General features: G+C 42.4%; 2 protein-coding genes across 3 annotated transcripts in view; one reads left to right on the top strand and one right to left on the bottom strand.

The window, feature by feature from the left end:
• LOC123769092 (uncharacterized) overlaps positions 1-18877 on the top strand; it is a 306856-nt gene that overhangs the window by 139824 nt on the left and 148155 nt on the right. The gene's annotated exons all lie outside the window — the stretch shown is intronic.
• LOC123768985 (lachesin) overlaps positions 1115-18877 on the bottom strand; it is a 99664-nt gene continuing 81901 nt past the window's right edge. For both annotated transcript variants that reach the window (XM_069309171.1, XM_045759905.2), the window contains exons 7-9: positions 10006-10186; positions 6658-6794; positions 1115-3085 (exon numbers count right to left, since the gene is read on the bottom strand). In XM_069309171.1, the coding sequence (XP_069165272.1) occupies positions 2958-3085; positions 6658-6794; positions 10006-10186 (446 nt within the window). In that variant the 3' untranslated portion in view covers positions 1115-2957. The remainder of the gene's footprint in view (positions 3086-6657; positions 6795-10005; positions 10187-18877) is intronic.

Genomic DNA, 18877 nt, shown 5'->3' with positions numbered 1-18877 from the left:
TAAAGTCACCCATTAAATACTCTATCACCACATATCGAGTGTAGGTCATGTAATAAGTTCTGTATTGCCACATGTAGGGTTAAAAGTCATGTATTAACTGCTGTATCACTATACAGCATATATACACCATACACCATATATGTATCACCATACATTGGGTTATAGTAATGTAATAAATGCTTTATCATCACACGCTGAGTTAAGCATATCAAATACTCTGTCATTCTCATTAGTCCAGAAAAACATGGTTTCCAATGCTTTTTAGTATCATAAAAGCCTTACTAAAGGTTTTATATATCAAAAGTGCATTTAATTCGTTTGCCTGTGTCACTTACATATGAGTTTGTTGCATAATGTAAAAATGTATATAATCTGGTTTGATTTTCTTTGGAATTGTACAAAAGTATTGTAAACAGACTTTATTTATTTTTTATTTCGTTTTGCATATATTGTCTAAATAAAGGTTATACCACAAAAAGCAGCTCTGAGCGCGTATGTCAAGAACAGTCGGAGGTAAATACCTATATTGTATAGGCTGCTCTGTTTTGTTATATGTTTAAAAATTGCGAATTTGCTATGCCTGACTTTGTGACAGGTAGAGGAATAGTCTTTTCATATCTGTCTATGAAATGGCTCTGATACATCACTCACTCCTAGGGTCTAGCCTCATCTATCTCTCCTTACGGCTAGACACATCTGTCTGTCCCTAGTATCTCACGATTCAAGCAAGAACAATGTCTTTCCTCTCAATGCCTTTAGCCTCCACAATACCTCCATGATACCTCTCTCAGCCTCCATGATACCTCTCTCAGCCTCCATGATACCTCCCTCAGCCTCCATATGCCTCCCTCAGCCTCCACAACGCTTATCTCCAGCTTCAGAGGGATGCCCGTATGTTCGTCTGCCTGAGAGCTTCTGTGGCCAAGACCTTTGACCACTACTAGACCAGAATCCTCTTTGAGTCCCCTCTGAGTGATCCTCCAGCACAATGTTTATATTTCTATTGTGCTGAGAACGCACTGATATATATATATATATATATATATATATATATATATATATATATATATATATATATATATATATATATATATATATATAATGTGTGTAGGGGCGTATGTGTATGGATGGGTGTTTTTTGTGTGTATAGGGAGTGTATGTATGTATGTGGAGCAGGAGAGATGGGTGTATCTATGTGGGTAGTTTATATGTATAAGTGGGGGATGGGTATATGTGTGTGAGGCTGTATATGTGTATGTATATATGCGAGGAGCGTGCATGTTTGATGCAGTGACTTTCTATGTATTTCACTACTGAGGAACATAACCCGACCTTTGTATATCCCCACTGTCTTCCATGTAACACGTCACTTTGTAGTGGCCAAAGTGAGGCCTGATAACACGACATTCTGGACAAAAAATCTGGTTTTATTTTTAACTCTCAAGTAAACTGGAATCGTCTTAAAAGCTATGTTGAGTTCTCAGGAGTGTGGCTTTAATTCTTGTTATAAAATCGAGATCATTCTCGTTAGCGTCACAAATACGGTGATAAACTTTATTTCCTCTCCCTTGAATGAGCAGAAGTAAATCTCTCGCACCTTCTTGTCTCTCTAAGTTCATGTGACTGCGCTCAGATAAACTTTCTTAGCGTCATATTTATGTCACGACTTAATTGTCACCTAGACGCTAACAACAGTATTTATTGTTAAATAAATAACAATCAGGATTGTTTTCAGGAGCTCCAGATGTAGAACTAACGTTAGATTTAGTAGCTACAACAGGAACAAGAAATTCCACGAGAATAACATCAGAAAAGTCTGAGAACTATCCCCAACAAAAAAATTATTTGAAGAACACAAATAGCAGCGGCAGTTACAATAGAAATAGCAAATGTTTATAGAAGATGAGACAAAACAGATGTAATAATTGCAATATAATAAGCTAGAACAGAAGTTGCATTGCAAGAACAGGACAAGAGACACACAAGCAGCAACGGTGACAACAAATTTACTGAGGAGCAATGGAGGAAGATTTGTAGGAGGTAAACACAAGACTTGAGGGAGACACCGGCCAACAACAGCACCATTACACAGGCGACATTCGGTTCTGTGAAGAACTTTTTTAACACAACTCTCCATCCCTGAGTGGTGTGTCCTGCAACATGAACACTCAGTGGAAGCAACAGAATCAGATCCAGCAGCAGTAGCAGTAGCAGCATCTTCAGGAACAGTAACACCATCTTCAGGAACAGTAACACCATCTTCAGGAACAGTAGCAGCCTCTTCAGAAACAGTACCAGGATCACATGGAACAGTTTCAACAGGTTCATCATGGGCTACAGACATTTCCAAGGTTTATATTATGATAAGAATAAGTTATGAATAAGTTCTTGTACGATAGACGTTTCAGTTCGTCCTTTCTGGGTTCCATGTGACTCACAAGCAACAGTAGAACCATTAATAGGGAGCTCAGAGGCAGCACCAACACAAAAAAGGAGCATCGACATCAACAATAACGGCAGAATCAACAGTAGCAGCAACAGAACAAGCAGAAACAACAAAGAACGAGGGAGCGAACTGACTTTACTTAACTACACCACTGTTATAACCATAAACGTCTTCATCGTCATCAATAGACGTAGAAACTGTAGCAGTAGACGTAACAGACGCAAAAAGTGTAGCAGTAGACGTATCAACTCTATCAACAAGACACTTCACCCTTCTTGCCTTTTCTTGGTACTGCGTCCAGCACATTCGCCGTCTCTGACCGTCTTAAACTGGTATAACAGAACACATTAAAAGTAGCAGACGAAGCAGCACCAGTAGCAGGAGAGGTGAGGGAGAGAGAGAGTGAGGAAGTGCGGAGGAAGAGAAAATAAGATACGCTCCTTTCAAACTTTCCTCAGCCTCAGAGTTCTCTTGACTTTTCTTGGTTCGACCTCCAGCGGTGAAGCCGACTTTATCTGTGTGGCGGAGAGCAGCAGGAGAGGAAGGTGTGGAGGAAGGAGGAGGCGAGGCAGGCCAGCAACATGATGCCTCTCCACGAAGATGCTCTGGACCCTCTCTGGATGGCCGCCGGGTACTCGTCTGAGGGAGAAGTGGAATAGTCTTACCGACTGAGAGGCACGGAGAGTGGGGAAGGAGCAGGGGCAGAGATATAACAGGGAGAAGATTGGGAGAGGCAAGAGGCGTGGGAGAGGCTTGGAGAGTGAGAGGGGTAAAGAGGACATGAGAGGCACGGAGAGAGAGAGAGGTAGAACAGAGAGAGTGACAGAAGTAGGAAGAGTGAAGGAGGCAAGGGGAATGGTACCAATGAGAATGGTAGAGCAGACACAGTGAAAGAGAGAAAGCTGGGATAGTGAGAGAAACAGGTGAAAGGTAGAAGGAGAGACTAGGATAGTGGAAGAGGAACGAGGAGTAGGAGAGGGGGCGAAGCAGAGGCACGTGAAAAAAAGTAGGGAGGGATATATATTGTGAGAGATAAAGAAATAGATTAGAAGAGAGAATAAAATGGAATGTAGAGCATGTAAAACTGGAGGAGGTGCATGAACGCACGCACACACACACACACACACACACACACACACACACACACACACACACACACACACACACACACTCACACACGAATTGGAAGATAATTCCAATAATAATAAGAAAAGTAATTTTAATAATATCAATGAACAAAATAATTGCATTGGTTAACTGCCAAATCAACATAGCTGACCTGACATCAGGTCTATACCTTGAACCTGAGAACAGGTCAATAATTTTGATTTAAAGGAACTTAAACATCAATATAGTGCAAATTCTAAATTATTGATTTAGAGATTAATCAACATTGAACGTTAATGAAGGACATTACATCAACATTAATAGTGTTAAATCCGTAGTCTTGACTGAATAACACCACAACACAGAAGTTTAAGTGGTGATCAACCACAGATAATTTTAATTAACGTAACTATCATTAATTTAAGATCGAAATTAAAATGTTAATTTGGTGATAAAATATACTCTCTTCTAGCTCTAATAATTATGAAATCTTGGTTTAAAAGTAATTTTACTATGTCTATTTAATGACATTGAATTACTGTGAAGCATACCCCCTTGTGTAAACATCACATCAACATCATCAATTCATTAAACCATGAATATTTTTGCCACGACCATAATAAAAATAATATTAATAATGTCAAATGTGATTATAACCATTCAAAATCAAATTTACCAAACCTCGTATGACTAAGAAGCAAAAATCGCCATCGAATCAAAAATACAATTTGCCACAGAAACCACAAATCACAAAATTGAATCAGATTACAGGGGCGGGGGGGAGTAGAGGAGGGGGGAGATAAAGCTGTAATCACAAAGTCTAGAACTGAAACCAATTTGCGAAGTCAACAAACTGTGATCAAGCTGGAAGTCTGGCTTGGCAAGCCTTGTGTTATTTGAGTCCCTAGGTAATAACAGAAGCTGTTGTCAGATCATGTTCCCTTGGAAAATAGCTTAAAACTATATATATATATATATATATATATATATATATATATATATATATATATATATGTCGTACCTAATAGCCAGAATGCACTTCTCAGCCTACTATGCAAGGCCCGATTTGCCTAATAAGCCAAGTTTTCATGAATTAATGTTTTTTCGTCTACCTAACCTACCTAACCTAACCTAACCTAGCTTTTTTTGGCTACCTAACCTAACTTTACCTATAAATATATGTTTGGTTAGGTTAGGTAGGGTTGGTTAGGTTCGGTCACATATCTACGTTAATTTTAACTCCAATAAAAAAAATTGACCTCATACATCGAGAAAAGGGTTGCTTTATCATTTCATAAGAAAAAAATTATAGTAAATATATTAATTCAGGAAAACTTGGCTTATTAGGCAAATCGGGCCATGAATAGTAGGCTGAGAAGTGAGTTCTGGCTACTAGGTACGACATATATATATATATATATATATATATATATATATATATATATATATATATATATATATATATATATATATATTTATTTATCAGTGTTTCTCGTTAAATATTTGCAACGTGTATTGAAAATATGGAGACTTTTGATATATGGAATTGGAGCGTTTAGTGTAGTGAAAGGAGCTGTAGAGATTGAAGCGTTTAGTGTGGCGATTAAGCTGGAAGATTAAATAAAAGCTGAGTGGATTTGTTTTACATGAATGTATACACAGGTTGTTCGTGTGTTTGTGTTTCAAAAATATTTGTTTGATACTTTTAGAGTGTTAGTGTGATTTGGAAGTTTGAGAGTGTATGTTTTTAGGGTGTACTTGGCTAAAGGGAAGGAAACTATCAGGGGAAAAAGCGCCAAGCCAATACGGCTATATAGCACTGGGAAGGGATCAGGATAAGAATTTGGGATGGGACGGAGGAGAAGGAATATGGCCAAACCACTTAATCGGTCGAGGATTGAACGCCGACCTGCATAAAGCAAGACTGTCGCTCTACCGTCCAGCTCCACTGATAGCGTGTTTTGTGAACATTTGTTTGCTTTTGGCTAAGAACGTTGTGATATTTTTAAAGTGTTTTGGTGGAGAGTTAGCTGTGGCTTACACTTGTTGCTTGTGTGTACGCTACTACTCAAAGTAGAGTTTGAGTAGTTTGGTGGAGTTTGTTTGTTTTCAGATGACATCTGAAAACAGTTGTGTTGCGTTCCAAATGGGAAATTGGCAATCATTAAGAGGTCATTTGAAAGCCAAAATATAGACTCTTTCTTGACAAACTTCACAATCAATCAATTCAAGCTTCCTACTACTACAATTACCACCACACTCACCACTGACACCAGTACACTGACCACTACTCCACCTACACCACTACACTGACCACTACTCACCACCTACACCACTACACTCACCACCTACACCACTACACTGACCACTACTCACCACCTACACCACTACACTCACCACCTACACCACTACACTCACCACCTACACCACTACACTGACCGCCACTCACCACCTACACCACTACACTCACCACCTACACCACTACACTCACCACCTACACCACTACACTGACCGCCACTCACCACCTACACCACTACACTCACCACCTACACCACTACACTCACCACCACTCACCACCTACACCACTACACTCACCACCTACACCAGTACACCCGTACACCCACCACCTACACCACTACACCCACCACCACCCACCACCTACACCACCACACCCACCACCTACACCACTACACCTACCACCACCCACCACCTACACCACCACACCCACCACCTACACCACTACACCCACCACCTACACCACTACACCTACCACCACCCACCACCTACACCACTACACCCACCACCTACACCAGTACACTCACCACCTACACCACTACACCCACCACCTACACCACTACACCCACCACCTACACCACTACACCCACCACCACCCACCACCTACACCACCACACCCACCACCTACACCACTACACCACCCACCTACACCACTACACCCACCACCACCCACCACCTACACCACTACACTCACCACCTACACCACTACACTCACCACCTACACCAGTACACCCACCACCTACACCACTACACCCACCACCTACACCACTACACCCACCACCTACACCACTACACCCACCACCACTCACCTGGTACCACGTGTATAGTGACGCTGGTAGCCGCCAGGTGGGTAACGTTACAATAGTAAGTACCGGAGTCTTGTCTGACAGCGTTACTAACTCGGAGCCACGACCGGGCCACAGAACCTCGCAGCTCCGTCTTGACGCTGTGGGGAAGAGTGCCAGGATCAGTACTGTTTTGGCGCTGTGGAGAGTGTGCCAGAGTCAGTACTGTGTTGATGCTGTGGAGGGAGAGTGCCAGAGTCAGTACTGTGTTGATGCTGTGGAGGGAGAGTGCCAGAGTCAGTACTGTGTTGATGCTGTGGAGGGAGAGTGTGCCAGAGTCAGTACTGTGTTGATGCTGTGGAGGGAGAGAGTGTCAGAGTCAGTACTGTGTTGATGCTGTGGAGGGAGAGTGCCAGAGACAGTACTGTGTTGATGCTGTGGAGGGAGAGTGCCAGAGACAGTACTGTGTTGATGCTGTGGAGGGAGAGTGTGCCAGAGTCAGTACTGTGTTGATGCAGTGGAGGGAGAGTGTCAGAGTCAGTACTGTGTTGATGCTGTGGAGGGAGAGTGCCAGAGACAGTACTGTGTTGATGCTGTGGAGGGAGAGTGTCAGAGTCAGTACTGTGTTGATGCTGTGGAGGGAGAGTGCCAGAGACAGTACTGTGTTGATGCTGTGGAGGGAGAGTGCCAGAGACAGTACTGTGTTGATGCTGTGGAGGGAGAGTGTGCCAGAGTCAGTACTGTGTTGATGCAGTGGAGGGAGAGTGTCAGAGTCAGTACTGTGTTGATGCTGTGGAGGGAGAGTGCCAGAGACAGTACTGTGTTGATGCTGTGGAGGGAGAGTGTCAGAGTCAGTACTGTGTTGATGCTGTGGAGGGAGAGTGCCAGAGTCAGTACTGTGTTGATGCTGTGGAGGGAGATTGCCAGAGTCAGTACTGTGTTGATGCTGTGGAGGGAGAGTGCCAGAGTCAGTACTGTGTTGATGCTGTGGAGGAAGAGTGCCAGAGTCAGTACTGTGTTGATGCTGTGGAGGGAGAGTGCAAGAGTCAGTACTGTGTTGATGCGTCAATCAACAGGTGTACAGATTCCTGAGCCTATCGGGATCTGTCATATCTACACTTGAAACTGTATATGGAGTCAGCCTCCACCACATCACTTCCTAATGCATTCCATTTGTCAACCACTCTGACACTAAAAAAGTTCTTTCTAATATCTCTGTGGCTCATTTGGGCACTCAGTTTCCACCTGTGTCCCCTTGTGCGTGTTCCCCTTGTGTTAAATAGACTGTCTTTATCTACCCCATCAATTCCTTTCAGAATCTTGAATGTGGTGATCATGTGTGTGTGTGTGTGTGTGTGTGTGTGTGTGTGTGTGTGTGTGTGTGTGTGTGTGTGTGTGTGTGTGTGTGTGTGTGTGTGTGTGTGTGTGTGTACTTCACATGTACTTCAATAGTCAGCTGAAAATTTTATTTGTCGCCGTCGACTGTATCTGCCTTTGTTGTCAGCAATGATATTGGTATTGTTGGTGGTGCTGGCGACAGTGGTGGTCGTGGAGATTGTGGCGGTGGTCGTGGTGATGGTGGTGGTGCTGGTGGTCGTCGTGGTGAGAGTCGTAGTGGTGGTGGAGGTCGTGGTGGTGCTAGCGATGGTGGTGGTGGTAATTGTGATGGTGCTAGAACTGGTGGTGGTGTTGAAAGTGTTGGTGCTGACTTGGTGGTGTTGTAAGTACTGTTGGCGCTGTTAATGTTATTACTACATCTTTCACAACCAACAACTTCTGCTACCACTACAACTCGTGGTGCTCAGGCCACAACTACATATTTAAATCAACTACAACTTCTAATAATAACAATACTGATGCAACAATTATTATTCACATTTAATAAAAATAACTACTACTACCTTCAATAATTATAATAAAAATAATAATAATAATAATTTGTGATCAATTTGACAATAGAATAAGTTTTACTTAAATCAACAATCATATTTGCATATCAGAATTTACGAAGTTCTTTATTGAATATAATTTTTTTTCAATTCTTATCTTCGTCAACTAGGTATAGTGTTTTTTATAAAAAAGACTAGAAACGAGTGTTCGATCCTACCGCAGTATACTTTCATGATCCGGTCTGGTAACTTTGTCATTGAAAAGCGTCTGAATATCGTGTGGGAGAAAAGCGATGGGGAAAAAAATTGATATTCACGTAATATTCACCTGTGCGGTGTATTTATGAACGGATTTACCTTGGTTTTACCTGTGACCTTATGTTGGTTGAGCATGATGGCTGTGAGCGGCATGAGGCTGTGTTAAAGGAGAGGTGTGGGGAAGATTCTCTCTATCTCTCTCTCTCTCTCTCTCTCTCTCTCTCTCTCTCTCTCTCTCTCTCTCTCTCTCTCTCTCTCTCTCTCTCTCTCTCTCTCTCTCTCTCTCTCTCTTATTTGAGCATATTTGTGCATGCGATTATTGGGGGATTAAGTCCACGTCTCCTTGGTTTCAGGCCAACAAGGGAGTATGTGCCCTTTACAAGGCCAACATGGACGTAGTTGCCATGTTTCCAGGCCTACATGAACGTAGTTGCCATGTATCCAGGCCAACATGAACACAGTTGCCATGTTTCCAGGCCAACATGAACATAGTTGCCATGTTTCCAGGCCAACACGAACATAGTTGCCATGTTCCCAGGCCAACATAAACATAGTTGCCATGTTTCCAGGCCAACACGAACATAGTTGCCATGTTTCCAGGCCAACATAAACATAGTTGCCATGTTTTCAGGCCAACATAAACATAGTTGCCATGTTTCCAGGCCAATATGAACACAGTTGCCATGTTTCCAGGCCAACATAAACATAGTTGCCATGTTTTCAGGCCAACATAAACATAGTGGCCATGTTTTCAGACCAATATGAACACAGTTGCCATGTAGCCAAGGCAACAACAACAACGCAATTGCCAAAGTAATTGGAGAGAGGGTTTTGTGTACTTAATCGGAAGAGTGTAGTGAAGGGCGGGGTTCCCTTACCACCGGCTCAGCAGAATCATTGTTGCTGACGGCATTGAGTTTTGGTCTGAGTAGTTTGTGAGCAATTTGAGCGCTGTTGCCTGGGATTGGCGTGGGTGCCGTGGAATTAGTGATTGCCGGGGGCAGCTCAGCACTTACTTCACTGCCTGTACGAAATTGGTCAGAGTCGATAAGTGGTTCCTATCTTACCATGTCAGTTGGAATGAGTTTGATATCGTTGCCATTTTTTCCTCTGGAACGTACCTGACACTATCGTGAGAGTCGAATTTGTTGAGTTTGTTGTTGCCATGGTTTAAGGACCAGCTGGATCAAGGCTGTTGTGGCTGTCATGGTTGCCAGATACGTACCTGACGCCGCCCCGGGAGTCGTCATAGTTGAGTCTGTGGTTGCCATGGTACCATGCCATTTGGAGCGAGGTTGCCGTGGGAACGTCGGCCACGTGACACTGGAGTTCGATGGTGGAGCCTGCACGGTAGAACTTCTCTCTTAGCTCCACCCCGCGCTCGTCCAGGATCTGGATGGCGGCCTCTGGAAGGACAAGGACATTGGAACTTTATAGTGTAAGATCAACCGCTGCCGTTCGTTCAGGATCAGAATGGCAGCTTTGTGGGGGACCTTAATCACTTGAAAGCTAAAGTGTCAGACCCACGAACAGCGTTCGTCAAGGCTCTGAATAGTAACCTCTGGAAAGACGAGACCGTTTTCCTGGAAACTTTGAGTGATGGGATCACCAGCCTGGATTCGTCTAGGATTGGAATGTCAGCCTCTGGAAAGTCAAAACAAACTTCTTGAAAATTTCGATTGACAGGACCGTCGCGATTGTTCGAGTTTGGGACATTCACCTTCGTAAATATAAAAGCCGAAGACTTTAATATTTTAGTGACTTATAGTCTGTGCTTACTCAAAGTGGACCAAGCACAAGGCACACGTAAATTATGACGTCTGGACATTAGTATTCGAAAATAATAATGCAAAGGCAAAATATTCCAAAGACATAAAGCATGTTACAATAGGAAACCTATTAGAACGGAGATAAAAAAATATATTCAATATTGTTTGAGAGAGGAATAGTGATTATTCTAGTGATTAGTAATAATCGTGCTAAGAATAGCACGATTATTTCAAGAGTGAGAGACGTAAACTAGCTGGCGAACATTAGTAAAAGTGGAAGGGAGAAACTCTGAATTACGGAACGACAAGGAAAGTGTAAAAAGGAAAAGAAAGAACACATGAAAACAAATTTACAAACAGTAGCATTTAATTTCCAAGGGAACGGAAAGTTTAGGATTATTCCCCAGAAGGGAATAAACTCTCCGAAATATTTCAGGAATGAAAATCAACGATAAAAGATATTAAGCTTTCTACGATACGGGATTTTTTAAATTTCCATTTTAAGAGGCAGCATTTCTATTTGTATTTATCTGAATTTCAATATTTTTTAAACAAATATTTTGTGTTAAATCCTGAAGATGATTAAATCTGGCGTTGACCTGATGAAGGCGCATGTTGATCTCTTCCCACTGACCAATTGAAGCCTTGAACACTCCACTTGGAGGTCCTCCATGTATCTATTCGGATATAATGGAAGCTTCAGAGGGCCTATTGATCCATACCTTACCTACGCTTGAAGCATTCCCTTGATCCCTCGTCTTTGATGTTACCCGGTAATTCAGTCTGTAACACAACATCCCTATTTCAATACATATATTTACCCACGTCTTTTCTAAAACTAAATTCTACCAATTCGTTCTCTCTTTTTGTGTGTGTGTGTGTGTGTGTGTGTGTGTGTGTGTGTGTGTGTGTGTGTGTGTGTGTGTGTACTCACCTAGTTGTGCTTGCGGGGGTTGAGCTCTGGCTCTTTGGTCCCGCCTCTAAACTGTCACAACTGTGTGTGTGTCCTGTTTTGTGTTGATATTTTCAACACGTTAATAATATATATTTTGTTGCATTTTATCTATCTGCGTCATAAACAAACATTATTGTGATTATTATTAATTTTATTTTTGATATTATCTAGTCTACGTAAATATATTGAAACATCTGGAGGGTAAAGAAACAGTTTGATCACATAATCTTTGCATTTTGTTTGGGATCTTAAGTGATTAAATGGAAAGATTAAGCGTTTCTTCACACTCCAGATGGTAGAAGATATTTATGTAGAATGGAAAATATCCAAAATAATAGTTATTAATAGTCACATTGCTATTGTGTTTAAGGAGATGTGTGTGTTAGAGAAAACTTTCTCTAAAAATATACTAGCTTATATATACCTTAAGATCCCTACTAATCATGACGGTCAGATTCCTTTCGTATTCAGATTAGGTAATTTCACTACTGACCATTGAATAATATGGTGACCATATTATTCAAGGTGGACGAGTTTTTTCACGTAGACAGCATCATTTTTTTCATTTCGAGGTCCAAACTCTTCAAAGCAGTTATCCTATTTGTCAATATAGACGGGATATTTTTCAAAATAGGGGTCATATTTTCCCCAAAATGGACTCTATATGCTTCAAGATACATGCCATATTATTTAAGGTTTAGGGATTATTTCCCCAGGGTTGAACGCCATATTCTTCAAGATAAACGCCATATTCTTTAATACGACATAACCACTAAGAACCCCCAAGCACAGCTGTGCATCAAAACTGTAAGTGCAGCTGCTCGAGCGTGGAGCAGCCAGCAGTTGGAAGGATATATTAGATATTTTACCCACCATTACCAGCACAGTTATATAGAAATAGTGATCTAATTTGTAACAGAATAATGGAAAGAAAATGGGAATGTGTGTGTGTGTGTGTGTGTGTGTGTGTGTGTGTGTGTGTGTGTGTGTGTGTGTGTGTGTGTGTGTGTGTGTGTGTGTGGATGTTCGGAATAACGTGTACGTTTCTGACAAGACAATTGGTACACAATTTCTGAAAACAAAAATCGAAAGAATGAACAGTAAACTGGAGATTTCATGTCTCCCTCGAAGTTTTTATGAGACAGAAATACCCATAGACACCATTATATCCGCCAACCAGGGTATGGCACCATTAACGTCGCCAGCCAGGGTATGGCACCATTAACGTTGCCAGTTAGGGTATGGCTCCAAAGTCGTTCCGTTAATCCTAAGGATTGATCTCAACCCTTAATTAATCGGTCACCAGAGTCCATGAACTGAATTTCTCCGGAGGCTAAATATAAATATTATTATTATTATTATTTATATTAATTCTTTTGTTACTTTTATTGTTTATATTGATTTATTTGCTGCTGTTGGTTTTTTCAGGTTTATTTTTATGTTCTTTGAGGTCTGCTCAAAGTAGGAGGCTAGATGCTTGGGGCTAGTGTCGCCAAACTTTGCAAGATGACACATGAGAGGGTATGAGTATTATTGGCCAGCCGGGGTGGGCCCAAGTGCCAAAGTTTTGAGAAATCTCGGCCTCTTTAGTGACCTCCATTATGATTTTTTCATGGTCTGAAATCGGATATGTGCTTTCAGCAGGATTTCCAGAGCTCCGTAATATTTAATTTTTGGAGAGAGAGAGAGAGACAGCGAGAGAGAGAGAGAGAGAGAGAGAGAGAGAGAGAGAGAGAGAGAGAGAGAGAGAGAGAGAGAGAGAGAGAGAGAGGGAAGATTGAGATGGGGGAGAGAAGGAAGATGTTAGGAAAGAGAGAAGGATAGGAGGTGGAGAGCAAAGTAGAGAGAAAGAGAGGAGGTGGAGAGCAAAGTAGAGAGAAGGAGAGGGTGGAGAGAAGGTTAGGAGTTAAGGGAGAAAGGTAGAGAGAGTGGGAAAGGGGAAGGGAGGGGAGAGAGGGGAAGATGGAGAGGAGTCAGACCCAAGCACAGCCGGGTACCTGATTTAGTATATTGCATATCCTGACTTTTATTTTATAGTTTTAATCGTCACAATAATCGCTTCAACTCTCTCCTTCCCTTCCTTCCTGCCCCTCTCCCTCTGCCTTCTCCCATCCCTTCTAGGCCCTTTTCCTCCTTCCCCGTCTCTCCCACTTTTTCTCCTCCTTCCCCCACTCCCTCTCTTCTCTTCCTTCCGTCTCTGCCTTCCACTCCCTTCTTTTCTCCCTCCCTCCCCTCTCCCCCTACCTCCCTCAGTTCCCAAGATAAGCAAAATTATTCAGAAGAGTATAATTAGGTGTAAATGACAGAGAAAAATTCAATTAGCCTCTGTTTCTGCCTGTGTCGCCAGACTCTGGCCGGATGGAATGGTTTTTATGAGGCTCTGAGGTCAGGCTTGAACCGGAGGAAATGATTATTCTTAGATTGTGAGGTCATGTTGTCTGGAAAAGATTATATTGTTACAGTATTGATTGTTGTTTGATATGGGCAGAGATGGTTTCGGTAGGGGGTTGCTTGGGAGAGTGGTTGTTGGAGGAGGGATTGTTGGGGGAGAGATTGTTGGGGGAGCGATTGTTGGGGGAGAAATTGTTAGGGAAGAGGTTGATTCATCCTCCCCCCTCCCAACTTGTCCCAATTGCACCCACACGAGAACCCTACGACAACCAAACCTAAATTCCTATTACACCTCAATCTACCCTCTTCTGTGATAGCCCCCCATTCTCATCTACACCCCACCCAGCATCACTTAAAACCTCACCCACCCACTTTTGCATCGCCACGCTCCCTCTGACACCCATTCCAAGCCAGTTCGGCAACACCATCCACATCCACCCTATTCGCCCACACCACCAACACCCAGTTTCAACACCCACACCTTTTCCAATCCAATCTAATCGTATACAACCCACCCGGCAACTAAAATGCATTCCGTACCGCCCTCGGAAGCATCTCATAAGGGGCCCACAAGCTGAGAATTGCTGCAAATAGCGATTGGATCTTACCGCAGCGTAGCAGGAGAGAAGTTCCTACCACCAGCCCGGGTCTGCCAGCAATCGCTTCAATCAGACCTGGGAGAATTTTGATACAATGGTGGCTTTCTGTGTGTTTTTTTAGCTATTCATTTCTGTTTCGATTGCTTTATGGGCTGGTGCTGGAATGGTGGGTTTTTTTTAATGTCTGGGATGATTTAATGTGCATGGGAGTGGAGTGCATGAACAGGTTTGAGTGCATGGGAGGTTTTTGTTAGCGTGCGTGTGCGCCTATTGTTTACGAATGTATGTTTGTATATGCTAAATTCGTTGATGCTTTTTATGAAATGCGTTAGTTTAGATTTTTCATTTTCATTATATATATGACATATGTATGTATGCACGTATATATGAATGTTTGTATGCATGCACGTAGATACAAAATGCGAGAATAACTCGCTTGAACACAAGTGGGTGACACTAACAACACTAAAAAAAAAAAACATTTGAGAGAATGTCTTTCTCGGGATCTCAGTAGAAAGTGTTTCACTCTTGAGGAGAGATGGGCTTCGTTAGCGAGAGTCACGGATGTGTACGAACGCCTGCACACTCATCCACACGCACTCTCATACACACGCACTCGCGTGAGTCGGACAGGGGAAAGGGGGGGGAACCCACACATAGGTTCCACCTTCCTACCGAATTAGGTGGACGAGATCACTCGGTTAATTCCACAGACTCGATACAATCCTGAAATGACATATAGATAACTCATAATCTCTACCAACTCTCTACAACTGTCTGATTTTTCTATTCCCTTTCGTGTAATTGGTTTCTCTCCAATTTTCACACTAACCACCAAATTATAATTACGTCACAAAATCCTTTCAATGTAATCAGAGGGGGAATTGTTCTTGGAACAAGCCACAATTGAACTCTGATGAACACGGAATTTGTGCTTCCTTCCAACTTGTTGAGAGTTACAAAGCCTTCAAGAGAAGCACAGTTCCGTCGTCCTAATTGGTAAATTCCGTTAGAATAGTTGAAGAAAAATTGTAAAATGATTCTTACATGCATGTGACAAGGCCACGACCTCTTCTTGACTGGTGGCATGAGCACCGTTGATTTGGTCGACGGTAGACCGTATTACTATCTAGCAGCAGCAACAGCAGTAACAGCAACAGCAGCAGCAACAGCAGCAGCAACAGCAGCAACAGCAACAGCAGCAGCATCACCACTAGCAGCCCTAGCAGCACCACTACCACTAGCAGCACTAGCAGCACCACTACCACTAGCAGCCCTAGCAGCAGCAGCAGCACTAGCAGCACCAACACCACCACTAGCAGCAGCACCACCACTAGCAGCAGCATCACCACTAGCAGCAGCAGCACTAGCAGCAGCAGAAGCACCACTAGCAGCACTAGCAGCAGCAGCAGCAGCAGCAGTACTAGCAGCAGCAGCAGCAGCAGCAGCAGCAACAGCATCAACAGCAGCGGCTTCCTATCCCCATTAAGGCCACTAAAGATGGCAGGTAATCCCACAGGTAAATTCCGGTATCAATTAAAACTCCGCAGTCCTTCAGAAGCAACTCTCCTCGTGGCTCAGAGAAGTCTGGAAACTGTTTTACATTTTCCCAACAATATGCATTAACAATCTTCCCCACATTATTAATAAAGTAAGAATAGAATATACGATGGAACCTTAAAGACGCTGAAGCTAGGATCGTCACACTAGTGTCACCATCAACACACTAGTGCCACCATCACTACATTAGTGCCACCATCACCACGCCCTGCTGAAGGCTAGTTCTGCCTGAAAAACTAGCAGGAACAATCCAACTCACCTGAATCCGTGTTTATGAGCAGTGAACGGGAAAGGGATTCTGGTTTGTGTAGGATTTGCTGTTAGTTTATCTAGCTGTGGTTGAAAGCCAGCCGTATGTTCAGCTCTGTATTATATACGTTGGCGAGAGTCAGATATAGAACCAGGTCTGTTTTCTGCCTCTGGCCGAGTCAGATATTGTGCCAGATGTGTTTTAAGTGTGAGAAATATAGTGTTTATCTCTTTTTTTCTCTCTCTCTCTCTCTCTCTCTCTCTCTCTCTCTCTCTCTCTCTCTCTCTCTCTCTCTCTCTCTCTCTCTCTCTCTCTCTCTCTCTCTCTCTTTCTCTCTCTCTCTCTCTCTGACTGTCGTACTACGTTCTCCTCCAATATATCAATGCATTATCAGGCCACCATCAGGACTGCCTGGTTCTCTCCGGTGATCTTCTGAGGTAATGAGCCTCAAACACAATGAATCCATAAAAATCCTCGATTCTTTCGAAAGTGTAGGCAAAGCTGACAGTTTACAATAGATGTTGTGTATCATTCTGTCAGTGACTGTCGTTGTTGAGTGTTTATATGATGTCTTTAGGGGTAGTTTGTTTATTTATCATGTCATATGCTGGTGGAAGTACTGAAACGTTGGCAGTGTGGGCAGTATAAGTGTTGTCATGGTTTCAGTGCTGTAACGCTGCCACCATTTATAACAAAACTAAAATCTGGCACAAATCCTCCGGTTTCACTGTTAAGAAATTAGCCAGTTTGCTGCTAAACAGCAGTTAAAAGCGCATAACACAAGGTGATTCTCGACCGTACCAAGCATCAGGGTTTGCTCTACGGCCGCGGCACTGCTCTATAACTGAGCATTTTCGTTGCAATAAGCGTTATCACAGGGCATTATGGCCACGAAGTGTGTTGACAGTAGCACCGATTGGGCTCTCACCTGCTCGCTCTCTTCCCAGGCTTGCACGATGCTGAGAGAGAGAAAGAGAGAGAGAGAGAGAGAGAGAATGGAGAAACAAAAGGCTGTCGGCCACTCCTCCACTGGAGAAAGTAGTCACACAGACCACCAAGATGAATGGAGTTTTAACATCCCTTTCTCTGCAGTTACCATAAATATGTGCTCTCCTAACTAGCCAATTATCATGAATTACCACGGCACCGCTCCTCGAGAACGAGGGAGAGTTGGCTTTATTTTCACACTGCGCCTGAGAGCCAGGTCAGGTGTTGCAACTTTATTGCCAAACCTGAACATTATATGCAGTCGTGAGGTCTTTAGAACTCTATACAGAGTGCGTTAGAACTATGCACGGAGTTCTTTACAGTTTTATACAGAAACTTCTAGAGTTCTATACAGAAACTTCTAGAGTTCTACATATAGACCAGTGGAGCTCTATAAAGAGTCCTCAAGAGATTTATGCCGTTTTCTACAGAATTTGAGAGTTTTTAAGGCTTTGCAGTCCTATAGAGCCCTGCACAGAGACTTCCAGGGCTGTACGCAAAGTCCTCCAGAAAAGAATACAGAGGCACCTTCAACTCTACACATAGTCGACTAGAGCTTTACACAGTCATTTGGAACTGTCTGTAGAGCCCTATGGATCTCAGTGCAAAGTACTCTATAGATCCATGCAGAGTATTATGGAGCTCTATGATTCATAGAACTCTATGAAGCCTCACAGGTGTGTTTGCTATATAACAACCTGGTTGGGAAGTAGTTCGGCAGATCTGTTTTAGTGAACTGCCTCATATCCCCCTGGAACCCTCGATAAATGTTCCTTGCTTCCGTACCTCCCCCCCCCCCTCTCTGTAACGACCCCCCCCCCCTCTTTGTAACGACATCCCCCTCCCCTTTCCTCCCGTGAGCCACATGAAATCATCACCTTCCTCTGCTAAATCACGATATCTCCAAAATAATCAGTTCATTAAAAATAAATGTTTAATTAACCACACTATAAATCCGGAACCTAATCTCTATGGTAATTACCACCTGACACGTGTCCCTAATGACCGACAAGTACTCTACAGGCTCATGTGGGCTCCCTAACACACCACTGATTAATTACATTAGTGTAACTACGCCTGAAACCGCAAATGTAATCCCGTAACCACCACACCCAACTTTAATTACATCTACAAAAGCGAGTATGGAGAAATCCTTTACTGTAACCATATTAAGTAGACGAATTAATACTTGTTACAAAATTTTGCATATATATATATATATATATATATATATATATATATATATATATATATATATATATATATATATATATACATATATATATATATATATATATATATATATATATATATATATATATATATATATATATATATATATATATATATATATATATATAGGGAGTACCACCTCTAGCTGGAAGAAGGGGGACCCATAGCCTCGGAGGAAACCACGCATAACGCATTAGAGGGAATGTTTAGATCCCCTCCAATACAGTTTCTGTGTGCTTTTCTCCTACCACCCCCTTCCTTTTTTATTTTTTGTTCTTTATTATGCATTTGATGGTTACAAGATATACATGGGTTGATACAAAAATATATATATATATATATATATATATATA

The sequence above is a fragment of the Procambarus clarkii genome, chromosome 64 (genome assembly GCF_040958095.1).
Source record: "Procambarus clarkii isolate CNS0578487 chromosome 64, FALCON_Pclarkii_2.0, whole genome shotgun sequence".
Taxonomy (NCBI): Eukaryota; Metazoa; Arthropoda; class Malacostraca; order Decapoda; family Cambaridae; genus Procambarus; species Procambarus clarkii.
This window is presented reverse-complemented; position numbering and strand designations above follow the sequence as displayed.